General features: G+C 37.8%; 1 protein-coding gene across 4 annotated transcripts in view; it reads right to left on the bottom strand.

Annotated features, from left to right (window-relative positions):
- The window catches only part of LRRIQ1 (leucine rich repeats and IQ motif containing 1), a 236041-nt gene that overhangs the window by 110881 nt on the left and 108929 nt on the right, over nt 1-16231 (bottom strand). For all 4 annotated transcript variants that reach the window (XM_086403705.1, XM_086403709.1, XM_086403708.1 and 1 more), the window contains exons 17-18: nt 14638-14848; nt 4758-4877 (exon numbers count right to left, since the gene is read on the bottom strand). In XM_086403705.1, the coding sequence (XP_086259831.1) occupies nt 4758-4877; nt 14638-14848 (331 nt within the window). The remainder of the gene's footprint in view (nt 1-4757; nt 4878-14637; nt 14849-16231) is intronic.

Below are 16231 nucleotides of genomic sequence, written 5' to 3'. Positions count from 1 at the left end.
GATCTCAGGTTATTCTCCACCACTAATCAGTACTGTGCCGTATTGTGCTTAGTCGCTCAGTCGTGTCCAACTCTGCAATCCCATGAGAGTAGCCTGCCAGGCTCCTCTGTCCATGGGGATTCTCCAAGCAAGAGTACAGGAGTGGATTGCCATGCCCTCCTCCGGGGATCTTACAAACCCAGGGATCAAACCCAGGTCTCCCACATTACAAGCAGATTCTTTACCAGCTGAGCCACCAGGGAAGCCCATGAATACTGGAGTGGGTAGCCTATCCCTTCTCCAGGGGATCTTCCTGACCCAAGAATTGAACAGGGGTTTTCTGCACTGCAGGTGGATTCTTAACCAGCTGAGCTACCAAGGAAGCCCACTCATCAGTTCTACTTCTTGTGCATTTTGGGTTCCTTTAGTATACTAAAAAAAATCCCTTTTTTCATTTCCATACCACTTAGCCATGTATAGTATTATCTGATGGTTATCCCTTCACTTTATTTTCACATCTTTATCAATATTTCACCTTATGCAGGCCTTCTCTGATCGTAAAATCAGATTCCATGCTCTCTTAATTTTTCTTAGAAAAAATTTTATAACCATTTTCAATATGTAAAGAGGGAAACTAGAGTTAAAGAGTGAAATTTTATTATTTTAAAAGGGTTAATTATACAATGATTTAACTGTTCTAAATGTGTATGCCCTAATACATATCCTCAAACTATGAGGTCAAGTTTGACAGAACTAAAAACTTAACTTAGAGAAACCCACCCATGTTCGATCCCTAGGTTGGGAAGACCCCCTGGAATAGGAAATGGCAAATCACTCCAGTATTCCTGCCTGGTAAGTCTCATAGAAAGCGGAATCTAGCAGGCAACAGTCCATGGGGTAGCCAAGAGTAGGCTATGACTGAGCAGGAAACACACACAAACAATTATAATAAGAGATTTAGCATTCTTCTGTCAATAACTTATAGAAAACTCTCCAAATCACTAAAAATAAAGATTTTTAAAAATACAACTATCAAACGGAGGAATTGAGGTTTTAGTAGCCATAACACCTGAAAAAATGCACCTTCAAGTGCTCGTGGAACATTATCCCCAAAAGATGATGTGCTAAGACAAATAACATCAATCTTACATCAAACTCTTTCAGAAAAGAGAAACATAGGAAACATTTCCTAATCAAATAGGCACAATGTTGACATCAAAATCTGAAAAGAATTTTACTAGAAAGATTTATAGGCATAGCATCTTCTTGAATACAAAGGCAAAAATCCTAAAAAAAATATATTAGCAGAACAAATTTAGTGGTATATAAAATAATAATACTTTATAGCTAAGTCAATTTGTTCTAGGAATACATGGTTTAATGCTTGTAAATCAATGTCATAAGCCTGCAAAGTGATAAAAGCCAAATCATGTATAGAATCATCAACATCATCATCATATATTAACTTCTTGGAAAGGTAAGGAGATGCTAAGGAGGTTAACCCAATCAAATATAGAGTTTGTGAAAGAAACCTATATTACACGTCTGACTTTGTAGTGGAAGCTTTTACCCTGAGACCAGGAACTAGCAAAAGATGACTTCTAAAATCACCACTATTTAACATTGTACTGAAGGTACTAGTTAGGACAATAGAGCAAGAAAAATAAACAAAAGGCATACGAATTAGGAAAAAAAAAAAAGAAGAAGAAAACTTATTATGCTCAGGTGATATGATTGTGGGTACAGAATATTCAAAAGACTTGAGAGATAAGTAAGTGATTTCAGAAAGTGACTGGATATAAGGTTGGTATACAAAAACAAAATAATATCAGAAAATGTCAAATAGCTAGAAGTAAACCTAATAAAAAATGTACAAGAACACTATGAAGAAAATACAGAGTATAGTGGACAGAGATTTTAAGTTAAATAGGGTTGTTATTCTATGTTCATGAATGTAAAAATGCAATATTCTAAAAAAAAATCAGTTCTTCCAAATTGACTTATAGATTTATTACAATCTCAGAGAAAATTTGAACATTTATTGTGCAAATTGATAGGCTAGTACTAAAATCTGTACATAAATGAAATGGATAAAAAGTAGCAGAGTAGATCTTTCTTGAAGAAGAACAACAAAGTCGGAGCACTTTTAAGACTAGATAATGAAATTTACCATAAATTATGTAGTAATTAGAGTAGTGATATAAGGATAAACTGTAACAGAAAGCCAAGGAAAATTAGGAGAACCCATGCACAGCTTCCTGAATGTAAATAATGCTTCCACTGTAATCTCTTGTGAAAAGTATGGTCTATACAACAGATAGCTGTGGGTCAATGAGACAACCAAACGTGTATCTTTGGAGGAGAATTTGACCCCCTACTCACATTGCAGGCAAAATTTAATTCAAGATGCACCACGGATTTAAATGCTGAAAGTTAAGATAATAAAGTTTCTAGAATATCTTAATGAGCTGATAAGCAAAGATTTCTTATACGTCATGAAAACAAAAATCTTTTGTTTTTAATTTAAAATAGAAACATTCTGTTCATCAAAATAAACCACAAAGAGAGAAAAAAAGGGAAATCTCAGAATTTAGAGAATGTTTTTTCAAGAGAAAACAGAATAGTATTCAGATTATAAAAAGCACTCCCACAAGTCAATAAGAAAAAAGATGTACAACCGAACTTAAAAACGCACACCAACACTTGATCATATCACAAAAGTACATATCCAAATGGCCAAAAAGCAAATGAAATGGTATTTAACATTATTAGTTACGAGATAAACGCAAATTAAAAGAACTAGATCAGATCAGATCAGTCGCTCAGTCATGTCTGACTCTTTGTGACCCCATGAATCGCAGCACGCCAGGCCTCCCTGTCCATCACCAACTCCTGGAGTTCACCCAGACTCACGTACATCGAGTCAGTGATGCCATCCAGCCATCTCATCCTCTGTTGTCCCCTTCTCCTCTTGCCCCCAATCCCTCCCAGCATCAGATTCTTTTCCAATGAGTCAACTCTTAGCATGAGGTGGCCAAAGTACTGGAGTTTCAGCTTTAGCATCATTCCTTCCAAAGAAATCCCAGGGTTGATCTCCTTCAGAATGTCCTGGTTGGATCTCCTTGCAGTCCAAGGGACTCTCAAGAGTCTTCTCCAACACCACAGTTCCAAAGCATCAATTCTTTGGTGCTCAGCCTTCTTCACAGTCCAACTCTCACATCCATACATGACCACAGGAAAAACCATAGCCTTGACTAGATGTACCTTTGTTGGCAAAGTAATGTCTCTGCTTTTCAATATGCTATCTAGGTTGGTCATAACTTTCCTTCCAAGGAGAAAGCGTCTTTTAATTTCATGGCTGCAGTCACCATCTGTAGTGATTTTGGAGCCCAGAAAAATAAAGTCTGACACTGTTTCCACTGTTTCCGCATCTATTTTCCATGAAGTGATGGGACCGGATGCTGTGATCTTCGTTTTCTGAATGTTGAGCTTTAAGCCAACTTTTTCACTCTCCACTTTCACTTTCATCAAGAAGCTTTTTAGTTCCTCTTCACTTTCTGCCATAAGGGTGGTGTCATCTGCATATCTGAGGTTATTGATATTTCTCCCGGCAATCTTGATTCCAGCTTGTGTTTCTTCCAGTCCATGAACAGTATGAAAAGGCAGAAGAACTAGATACCACTATAAACCTACTGGATTGGTAGAAAATGACATAAAAATACCAAGTTTTGGTGAGGATAAAGCTCCTCTGAAATTCTCATATTCTGCTGATAGGACTGTAAATTGATACAATCACCTTAAGATGCTGTTAGACACTAGCCACTAAACATAGGTTAATGATATGACTCAGAAATTCAGTTCTCAAAAGAAAGGTGAATATGCACATCAAAAAGTATGTACAAGAATGTTCGTAGTGTCTTTAGTCATAATAGGCAACACTAAGATAACGCATAACAAATAATCCATCAACAGTATACAGACTTTTAAAAATTGGTATATTCAATAATAGATTAAAAGTAGTATATTCTATATTCAAAAGAAGATATATATGCAACTATACTCACCCACATAGGTGAATTTCACAGACATAATATGTGAAAAAAGAGTAAATACTGGATGATTCTACTTATTGGAAGCCCAGAAATAGGCAAAACTCATCTATGATGACAGGGGTATGAATACTATAGAAGCACAAGGAAGTCTTCTGGGTATAGCCATACATTCTCTACCTTAATCTGAGTGATAAATACATGAGTTTGACTCTCTAGAAATAGAGGAAACAGAATGAGTAAGACTAAGGATGTAAAAGGTAAGTGCTCTGTATGGTAAGAGGGAGCTCAATGTGATTAGAGTATGTGGACACCTTGGATGGGAAGTGGTAAATATGTCTGCAGAGTTTGCTGCCTGATTATTGAACCCTTGAAAAACAATTTAAGGAGGTTGTTCTCATTTTGCTAGGCAATAAAGAACTATTAGTTGTTGAACAGGGCATAAATAAGCTCAGTTATATTTAATGAAGAATAATTGATAAACCATTGCATAAATCAGGTTGAAGAATATACAAGAACTCTTGTAAATAGTCTATGATCACATTTACACACTATACAAGCTTGTATCCTAAATGAAGATGTTAAAATATTAGAAGCATAATTTTTCAAGTGCTATTAAAAAAAAAATCCATAACAGAGTGTTAATAGGATGAAAACCTTAGAAACTGGTTTAGCTCCAAAAGACCAATATTTTAAGACCAATATCCTTATGTTGTAGTTAGCACTTACTTCATCAAATGTAAAATCTTCTAAATCTATTTCTTCATATTCTTCTTCAGATTCTTCATTCTTAATAGCCTCTAGAGCTGTTGTCAGTTTCTTTCGCAAAAGAAAGCCCTTCCAAACTGCCTAAACAAAAATTTAAAGCATGTTATACAGGGTTATAGATCAAACTCCAAACCAGATTCTCTGTGTTATCCCATTAGGAAGATAAAACATCTTAGACCTTAGTTTAATGGCTCGATAATCTGTTTTTTGAACTTTATGTGACATTTAAAACTGCAAGATAAATTAAATGACTGCTTGTGTCTAAAGTTCTGAATCTCAGGGGACTTTCCTCATAGTAAGCAGAAAAGAATCTTTAAAACTCCCTCAACTGCACATGTAGGTCAACCAATCAATTATCTGACAATCCCTCCAGGACCCATTCTAAATTAAGAAGAAAGAGATACAGAGGAAAACCAATTCCGTTAATTTTCAAATGATTATGTATAAAATAAACTAACACACATTAAAGAAAACTTCAACATTTATAAATGGCCCTATTAGAGACTTAGTATCCTGGCCCATAGCAATTAACTAATTTCATCTTTAAATAAATCAAGCACATGATAAAACATTAAGAATGTTAGATAGAATTTAAAACATTAAGATTCCTCCATAATCATGGAGGAATCTTGGAGCTTTCCTAAATTTAACTCCAAGAACACTAGAGCTTTTAAAAAATTAATATCTTTATACACTGCTAGGGGTAAGCTCCAGGATATATAGTAAATGTAAAACATAGGTAGAAATAAGTGTGTATTGCATACCTTCATTTATCTCTGAAAACCAATATAAATATATAGTAAACACATATATAAATTTTTATATTTAAATATATGTCATTGCTAATATCTACAAAGTGAAAGCATAAAGTATAAAATTAATTTCAAAATTTATTACCTATAGACATAGAAAACAGAGGGGAAGATATAGCAATAGAAGCCAGATGTCTCTGAACATACACTTTGCTTAGATTTGAATTTGGAATTGAGCACATGCTTAAGAAAATTGTAACAAATAAATATTAAATAAAAGAAACTCCTGAAAAAACATATAAAGAGATTTTATGCTATGGGCATAACCACACAGAAGTTATTTAAAGTGACTCTGAAATAGATTTATTTAGCTATGCTCTTAGTGAAATGCAATCAAAAGGTAAATTTAATTACAAAAGTTACCTTAAATATATTTTAGTAATCGTATTGTTAGCAATAATACTGGTATTGTTATTCTGCAAAATATATACATTGAGAAGAAGAATATACAAACAGATAATTGCCAGAACATTTATGACAATAGAAATAACACGCAATCTCTGTGGCAACCAGCCTAGTAGGCCAAATCTCCGCAACAGTTAGCCAAGAATGGTTAAGACTTGGTCAATGACTGCCCGCTTCTCTATTTTTGTTCCTATTTCTATCTCAGGACCAAGTGGACCAATAAGAGATAGTCAAACATACTTCCCCAACCAATCATATAAGATGCCCCATTTCTAGTTGGCCAATGGTGTATGCATGTGTGCGCGTATATTTGTGTGTTTGTATACACACATGCACTTACATGTAGAAACAAGGACTGCATAAATGAGAAAAATCAGACTATGGCAAGGGAGTCAGCCATCATTAGTTGTCTCTGGCAAAGACTCAAAGGTAAGGAAGGGTGTGGGATAAATGTATATACATTTATACACAGTGATGAATACGTGATTGTCACATACTAGACTCTTGTTAAATATTATTTTCCCAATTTCTTTGTCCCCTTGTTTATAAAAATTCTATTTACTTAGTTTATCAAATAAGAAAAGTGTGATATTAAACATCACATAAAGTTTAAAATGTATAATTAACTAAATTTTTATTATTTTGCCTCTAAACATGAATTTTGGAATAGAAATAATATTTCAATACTTTTTAACTTGCTATCAATAAATTATAATCTCTCTGCTGCTGCTGTGGCTAAGTCACTTCAGTCGTGTCTGACTCTGTGCGACCCCATAGACGGCAGCCCACCAGGCTCCCCCATCCCTGGGATTCTCTAGGCAAGAACACTGGAGTGGGTTGCCATTTCCTTCTTCAATGCAGGAAAGTGAAAAGTGAAAGTGAAGTCGCTCAGTCGTGTCCTACTCTTCGCGACCCCGTGGACTGCAGCCTACCAGGCTCCTCCGTCCATGGGATATTCCAAGCAAGAGTACTGGAGTGGGGTGCCATTGCCCTCTCAAGAGAGTTCAAAACTCTTGTGTGTGGGAAAGATCTCAATATGAATCAGGAACTTGAACAGTATTGAATGGTAGAAACAGAAGAGAGGATATCTTTGTGTGATGAGGAGCATGCTTAAAAGTATTGCCTAAGAAAGTGGATTTCCTCGTTTTAGTTTACCCATATGGAGAGTACCATCAGCTCTCTGCCCTCGTTTTTAGTCTCATGCAGCTGGGTTGTTATTACAGACCAGGGTATGTCATGTACCGTGGGTGATTGACATAGGGAATCTAGTTACCTTAGGGGAAAACAAACTATTTTTCTTTTCTCCCACTTGTTTAAGTCTGTTTGGGCTGCAGTAAGCAAAGTACCATAGCCTTGGTGACTTACACAACAAATGTTTATTTCTTCTAATTCTAGAGGAGGCTAGGAGCCTAAGGCACTGACAAATTTATCGTCTGGTGAGACCAAGTTTCTTAGTTCACAGATGGCTCTATTCTCACTGTGTCCTCACATGTTAGTAGGTACTAGAGAGCTCTCTGGGCTCTCTTCTATAAGGGCACTAATCCCACTCATGGCAGCTCCACCATCACAACATATTCACCTCCAAAAGACCCCATCTCCAAATATCAACACAATGGAGATAAAGTTTCAACTTAGGAATATCGTGGAGAATATAAATATTCAGTCAACAGAACCCTTCATTTGGGGATTTTTAAAAAACTCCTCTTTTATGATTCTTTTATCTGGCATTTACACTCTCTTGGTTGCTAGCTACCTTTCAAAATGCTTTGCCTCAACATGGCAAATGGGCCTTTGATTTCTTCCTGTTAGGGAGGTATCCCAGTAGGGAGGTACTCTTCATATCCCTTCTTCCCTGATCTTGTGCTAACAAAGTAAAGAGCATTAGGGAAACATGTTTTCTTTCCCTGGATTCTCTCTCTCTCTCTCTCTTTTTTTTTTTTTGGTTACATCATCTTTTCTTCAGTTATCTCTCCTCAACATCCCCTTTTCCCTTATACCATTAAGATACCAAGATTAGGTGCAGTTCTAGGGAAAAAAGAGTATAAGGGGAAGTATTTAATACAGACCTTCAATGACAAGAGTGGAAGGACTGATTCATCATGTCTCACAGTGGATCCAGCCTAACTTCTCAGGGATAGGACTTCTGCAGAGCTCTAAACTGTATTTTTCTGGTGTGACACATACAAATACTGCCCTCCTGCATCAGTGGAGGGTCAGAAATCCAAGTCCCAGCCATGGGAAATAAAGGTAATATAAATGTGTAATCAGTGTTCAGATTCTTCTTCTAACTTATTCATGTCAAGCTTTCCACTTTTTTCCCATAGTCATTCATAATCTTTCTTTCTCACACATTCAAATCAATTCCCTGGCCATAGTCCTATCTATATTAGATACACCTGACATCTTTTTCTTCTCTATGAGTGACAGTTGCTCAGTCGTGTCCAACTCTTTGAGACCCCATGGAGCCCACCAGACTTCTCTGTCCAAGAGATTCTCTAGGCAAGAATACTGGAGTGGGTAGCCATTCCCTTCTCCTGGGGATCTTTTTGACCCAGGGATCTAACCCGGGTCTCCTTCATTGCAGGCAGACTCTTTACAGTCTGAGCTACAGAGAAAAGGGACCATACTAAAAAGTGCAAGGGAAGCTAGAATACCTAGGCTGTCTGTATGCTAGGAAGAAGAGGAGGACTTGGGTTCTTGTGAGCAGTGAGCAGTCTCCACCACATCCTTCATGAATCTTCATTTTGCACCTTCTAAAGCCCAGGCTCTTTCTACTATATCACATTCTGCAAATTCATATTTTTAAGATGAAGAGTTTAAGAAACTAGATGATTGTACTGAGGAGGAAATAAAATGAAGTTGAGTTGACTTCAGCGATTTTAAGTACCATGATGTAAATCAGGAGAGACGTATTCTAAGTTGCAAAGAAAGACTGAATTATACTTACTTCTGTTACAGACACAAACTTAACAGAAGGACATTCAGCAGACGTAGTCACTGAGCTAGACTGTTTCATCAAATAATGAACTTTACTTTATTGAATAGAATGAAGCAAACATTCACCATCAATGTTGAAAAATGTATTGCTCATCCACTGATGAGAGGAGGAAGTTTGAACTGCATGACATTTTCATTCCTCATGCAACAGAACAGTATTCTGAGACCATAACTGAGGTTCATTTCTTTCCCTCAGAGTTTCCTCGAATCCATTGCACTTCCTCCCCTCCCAAGCCATTCAGGCATCAGCAACAGCTTTGTCTATACATTGCCATGAGGAATGCAGCCCAGAAAAATTAAGTCAACTAAAATACTAAATGTATTCATTAGTACTATAGCAAAGACAATTCAAAAACTATGCCTTTAATAATGAAAACCAGCAACTTAGTTATAAGGCTATTTTTTTTTCAGTTGCTTATGCCAATACCTTGTAGGCATCTCTAACTCCTCCCTGTCTTTCAAAATCACATCCCCATATATTAATATCGCTAGGTCTACCTTCAAAGTATATATATACTTTGCACCTCAATATAAATCAACATATATTCTGGAATGCGACTTTCTCACCACTTCTGCACTGCTCTGGTCCATGCCACCATTATCTACTATTTGGATTACTGCAACAGCTGCCTGATTTTGCTGCTTCCACTATAGCCTTCCTAGAGTATTATCACAACCTAAGTAACAGGTCACGTGAGTCCTCTGGTCAGATTCCTTTAATATCTTCCCATGTCATTCAGAGTAAAAGCCAAAGTCTTTACAATGATTTACGATTCATGAGTCCTACTCTTCTCCCTTCATCCCTCTGCCATCACAGTGCTTCCTCCTGCTCTATGAACACTGTGAGTATGCTCCCAGAACAATGTCTTGGCATCTGATGTTTCTCTGCCTGAAATATTCTTCCCCTACGTACCTAATGGTTTATCTCTTGCTGCACTGTCACCTTTTCTGGCCTTCCACATCTATTCTGTCTAAAATGATTAATTTTCCTTAGAAACTCCTATCCTGCTTCCCTGATTTATTTTCCCCTTAGTACTTATCACTGTCTAATACACTTATCTTACTTATCTGCACATCACAGCAGGATATAAGCTAGTAAAATTTTTGTGCCAAGTAATATTTAACTAAATGAGTGAATAAAGGGAACCATTACATTTTTTAGTTATTAGCATTCAATTGAGGTGCAGCACCATAAATTTCCAGACTTTATTTTATATATTTAATTTGTTGTTCTTTTCCACCAGGACACAAACTCTAAGAGGGAAGAGATCTTGTATGCTTTGTTCCTAGTTGTATTTTTTTTTAAATTTTATTTTATTTTTAAACTTTACAATATTGTATTAGTTTTGCCAAATATCGAAATGAATCCGCCACAGGTATACCTGTGTTCCCCATCCTGAACCCTCCTCCCTCCTCCCTCCTCATACCCTCCCTCTGGGTCGTCCCAGTGCACCAGCCCCAAGCATCCAGTATCGTGCATCGAACCTGGACTGGTGACTCGTTTCATACCCTAGTTGTATTTCTTAAACCTAAAACAATGCTTGACAACAGGATGTTCTAAAATCTATTTGATGAGTGAATACATAAAGGATGAATGTGATCAGATTGAACTTCATTTTGAAATCTGGTCTTGGTGAGGTTCTGAATTTTTAAGTTAAATGAGTGTTTAAAAGATTTTCCCAATTAAGATGGGCCTCCCAGGTGGCTCAGTGGTACAGAATCCACCTACCAATGCAAGAGACGCCAGAGATGCAGATTCCATCCCTGGGTCAGGAAGATCCCCTGGAGGAGGAAATGGCATCCCAGTCCAGTATTTTTGCTTGGCGAATCCCATGGACAGAGGAGCCTGGCAGACTACAGTCTATGGGGTCGCAAAGAGTCAGACACGACTTAGTGACTGAGCACACACACAGCAATTATTTTAGTAGATTGTTACATGCTTCTGTTGTTCCTTGTCCAGTTCTAACTGTTGCTTCCTGACCTGCACACAGATTTATCAAGAGGCACGTCAGGCGGCCTGGTATTCCCATCTCTTTCAGAGTTGTCCACAGTTTAATGTGATCCACACAGTCAAAGGCTTTGGCATAGTCAATAAAGCAGAAATAGATGTTTTTCTGGAACGCTCATGCTTTTTTGATGATCCAATGGATGCTGGCAATTTGATCTCAGGTTCCTTTGCCTTTTATAAAACCAGCTTGAACAACATTTGGTAGTTTATGGTTCACGTGTTGCTGAAGCCTGGCTTGGAGAATTTTGAACATTATTTTACTAGCATGTAAGATGAGTGCAATTGTGCGGTAGTTTGAGCATTCTTTGGCATTGCCTTTCTTTGGGATTGGAATGAAAACTGACCTTTCCAGTCCTGTGGCCACTGCTGAGTTTTCCAAATTTTCTAGCATATTGACTGCAGCACTGTAACAGCATCATCTTTTAGGATTTGAAATAGCTCAACTGGTTGCTTCCATGTCCTGGCTATTACAAACAGTGCTGCAATGAACATTGGAGTACACATGTCTCATTCAATTCTGGTTTCCTCGGTGTGTATGCCCAGCAGTAGGATTGCTGGGTCATAAGGCAGTTACCTAGATGTCCATCAGCAGATGAATGGATAAGAAAGCTGTGGTACATATATACAACGGAGTATTACCCAGCCATTAAAAAGAATACATTTGAATCAGTTCTAATGAGGTGGATGAAACTGGAGCCTATTATACAAAGTGAAGTAAGCCAGAAGAAAAACACCAATACAATATACTAATGCATATATATGGAATTTAGAAAGATGTAACAATAACCCTGTATGCAAGACAGCAAAAGAAACACAGATGTATAGAACAGTCTTTTGGACTCTGTAGGAAAGGGAGAGGGTGGGATGATTTGGGAAAATGTCATTGAAACATGTATAATATCATACAAGAAATGAATAGCCAGTCCAGGTTCGATGCAGGATACAGGATGCTCGGGGCTGGTGCACTGGGATGACCCAGAGGGATGGTATGGGGAGGGAGGAGGGAGGGGGGTTCAGGATGGGGAACACGTGTATACCTGTGGCGGATTCATGTTGATGTATGGCAAAACCAATACAATACTGTAAAGTAATTAGCCTCCAATTAAAATAAATAAATTTAAAAAAAAAAAAAGAGAAATAGCTCAACTGGAATTCTATCAAATCCACTAACTTTGTTCGTAGTGATGCTTCCTAAGGCCCACTTGACTTCACATTCCAGGATGTCTGGCTCTAGGTGAGTGATCACACCATTGTGATTACCTGGATCATGATGATCTTTTTTATACAGATCTTGTGTGTATTCAGGCCACCTCTTCTTAATATTTTCTGCTTCTGTTAGGGCCATACCATTTCTGTCCTTTATTGAGCTCATCTCTGCATGGAATGTTCTCTTGGTACTCTAAGTTTCTTGAAGAGATCTCTAGACTTTCCCATTCTATTGTTTTCCTCTATTTCTTTGCACTGATCGCTGAGGAAGGTTTTCTTATCTCTCCTTATTATTCTTTGGAACTCTGCATTCAAATGGGTATACCTTTCTTTTTCTCCTTTGCTTTTCACTTCTCTTCTTTTCACAACTATTTGTAAGGCCTCATCAGACAGACATTTTCATTTTTTCCATTTCTTTTTCTTGGGGATGGTCTTGCTCCCTGTCTCCTGTCAGTGTCATGAGCCTCCGTCCATAGTTCCTCAGGCACTCTATCTATAAGATCTAGTCCCTTATATCTATTTCTCAACTCCACTGTATAATCATAAGAGATTTGATTTAGGTCATACCTGAATGGTCTAGTGGTTTTCCCTACTTTCTTCAATTTAAGTCTGAATTTGGCAATATGGAGTTCCTGATCTGAGCCACAGTCAGCTCCCAGTCTTGTTTTTGCTAACTGTAAGAGCTTCTCCATCTTTGACTGCAAAGAATATAATTAATCTGATTTCAGTGTTGACCATCTGGTGATGTCTATGTGTACAGTCTTTTCATGTGTTGTTGGAAGAGGGTGTTTGCTATGATCAGTACATTCTCTTGGCAGAACTCTATTGGCCTTTGCCCTGCTTCATTCTGTACTCCAAAGCCAAATTTGCCTGTAACTCCAAATGTTTCTTGACTGCCTACTTTTGCATTCTAGGCTCCTATAATGAAAAGGACATCTTTTTTGGGTGTTAATTCTAGAAGGTCTTGTAGGTCTTCATAGAAATGTTCAATTTCAGCTTCTTCAGCATTATTGGTTGGGGCATAGACTTGGATTACTGTGATATTGAATGGTTTGCTTGGAGATGAACAGAGATCATTCTGTCGTTTTTGAGACTGCATCCAACTGGACATGGAACAACAAACTGGTTCCAAATAGGAAAAGGAGTACATCAGGGCTGTATACTATCACTGTGCTTATTTAACTTATATGCAGAGTATATCATGAGAAATGCTGGGCTGGATGAAGCACAAGCTGGAATCAAGATTGCTGGGAGAAATATCAATAACCTCGGATACGCAGATGACACCACCCTTATGGCAGAAAGTGAAGAAGAACTAAAGAGCCTTTTGATGAAAGTGAAAGAGGAGAGTGAAAAAGGTGGCCTAAAGCTCAATGTTCAGAAAACAAAGACCATAGCATCCAGTCCCATCACTCTATGGAAAATAGATGGGGAAACAGCGGAAACAATGACAGACTGTTTTTTATGGGGGGGGGGGGGGCGGTGCTCCAAAATCACTGCAGATGGTGACTGCAGCCATGAAATAAAGAGATACTTACTCCTTGGAAGAAAAGTTATGACCAAACTAGACAGCATATTAAAAAGCAGAGACATTACTTTGCCAACAAAGCTCCATCTAGTCAAGGCTATGGTTTCTCCAGTAGTCATGTATGGATGTGAGAGTTGGACTATAAAGAAACCTGAGCAGTGACGAATTGATGTTTTGAACTGTGCTGTTGGAGAAGACTCCTGAGATCCCCTGGACTGCAAGGAGATCCAACCAGTCCATCCTAAAGGAAATCAGTCCTTAATATTCATTGGAAAGATTAATATTGAAGCTGAAACTCCAATACTTTGGCCACCTGATGTGAAGAGCTGACTCACTGGAAAAGACTCTGATGCTGAGAAAGATTGAAGGCAGGAGGAAAAGGGGACAACAGAGGATGAGATGGCTGGATGGCATCACTGACTCAATGGACATGAGTTTGGGTAAACTCCAGGAGTTGGTGATGGACAGGGAGGCCTGGCGTGCTGCAGTCCATGGGGTCGCAAAGAGTCAGGCAGGATTGAGCAAACGAACTGAACTGAAACATGCTTCTAGAAATAGCTCTAGATGAGGCCAAGAGAGACTGCTTCAACTAATCAAATGTTAGCATATGTGACAAATGCCAGATCGGAACATAAGTTTTAATACGATTGTGTGGTTCAGCTTGACCATAAGAATTTACAGACTTACTCCTTCAGCCTAGATACCAAGTAGAAGTACAGTCAACCTGAAGGCACCTGCAGTGTACATGTCACACGAGTAAGAAATAAATCAAGGTATTTGTAAAGTGCTATGATTCAGGGATTGCCTGTTATACAGAATAACCCAGTGAAAGAAAACTAACACATCTCTCAAGATTAACTGTTTCACCCAAAGACTAAAACTAACCTGAATAAGAATAGCAGCCTTCTCCTTCTGTTCTTGGATATTCACGGTATTTTTAACTTTTTCTTTCTTTAAAATAGTTTGGTTTTCAATGCAAGAATTTGGCTTGGATGTCAGGGGTCCTATTGTAGCAGGGTGTAGCTCTGCAGAGAAATGAATCTGCCTGCGCACAATATAACCACGCCAGTATGCCTGGATTACCATAGCTGCCATACTATTAAGAGAAGAAAAAATTATTTTTAGTATCCATAATATACAGCTGCAGATAAGAGATCCTCATAAGCTATATTTATTTGTAAATTAGACTATATAAAGTATTATTTTAAAATAAGACCTGCTCTTTTATTTAACTGTAGTCATAGAAGTAAAAATAATATGGACACCTTCAAATCTGGAGAGAAATGGGCCAGTAACTTAGTGATATGAGTCCTAGGGATTTTTGTTTCTTTTAAGGAGATGATATTACCGAGACTTTGTATGATAGTGGGGATTTGAGCCAGTAGTAAGGGGGAAAATGTGATGATGCAAAGAGGGGAACAAAGGTAGGAGTTAGTGTTGAGTTGGCAAGAGAGGATGGGATCTTGTTCACAGAGGGGAAATTAGGTTTTGAGAGGAAGTAGGACCCTCCTTCATTTTCAGAGAAAGGACTCATCAGGTCTTTGTGAGCTTCATTTTCCTCCCTGCCCGTGGACAGATACATAAATCATTCTCTTACAAGCCCAGTAGTAAATTCTAACATTTTTCCAGTCTACATCTATTGGCTATTATCTGGCATTCCATCAATCAACACTGTGTTTTCCCCATATCCCCATAAGCTGCCCAGCAACAATAGCAAAAATTTAATAGCAATGTAGGTTGACTGTAATTGGGTTCTCAGTTTGCTTAATCATTTAATGTTTCATCATTGGATATGCTTTTTCCCACACAGATTACTGCAGAAATATTATCATGGTACATGGTATAGTCAAAGTGCTAACTATTATCTTAATTGCTTTTCAGACCCTTGAGTTCAGTTTTAAAAGACATATAAAGGAGAAGTGACTGATGCACATTCACTTTCTCAGGCTGCCTTGGAACAGTTTTCAATAATTTTATAATTGCAGAGCCCAAAGAAATTTTTTCATTTCAAACAAAGTCAGTTTAAGGCAAAGTGGAATTAAGCAATAAACTGCCAGAAATGATGGCTTCTGAGGTGATGCTTGTGGTAAAGAATCCACCTGCCGATGCAGGAAACTTAAGAAATGTGGATTTGATCCCTGGGTCAGGAAGATGCACTGGAGGAGGACATGGCAACTCACTCCATTACTCTTACCTGAAGAATCCCCATGGACAGAGGAGCCTGGTGGGCTACGGTCCATAGGGTCATAAAGAGTCGGGCACAAATGAAGCAACTCAGCATACATGAAATATGGAACGAGGTAATCATTTTCTGTTGTTATGAATATTGTTATCAGCATCACCACCATTTTATGTAAAGCCTGTGGAAGTCTTCAATCTATTTTTCTATGAATTTAAATTAGTGGATAAAACTTTCTGCCTTAAGATAAATTACTCATACTCATTATACAAAGAAAAACCATGTTTCAACAAAACATTT

Source organism: Bos grunniens, chromosome 5, assembly GCF_055505025.1.
Source record: "Bos grunniens cultivar Pamir isolate PY7600 chromosome 5, Bosgru_T2T1.0, whole genome shotgun sequence".
Lineage (NCBI taxonomy): Eukaryota > Metazoa > Chordata > Mammalia > Artiodactyla > Bovidae > Bos > Bos grunniens.
Note: the sequence above shows the minus strand (reverse complement) of the source record. Positions and strands in the feature narration are given on the sequence as shown.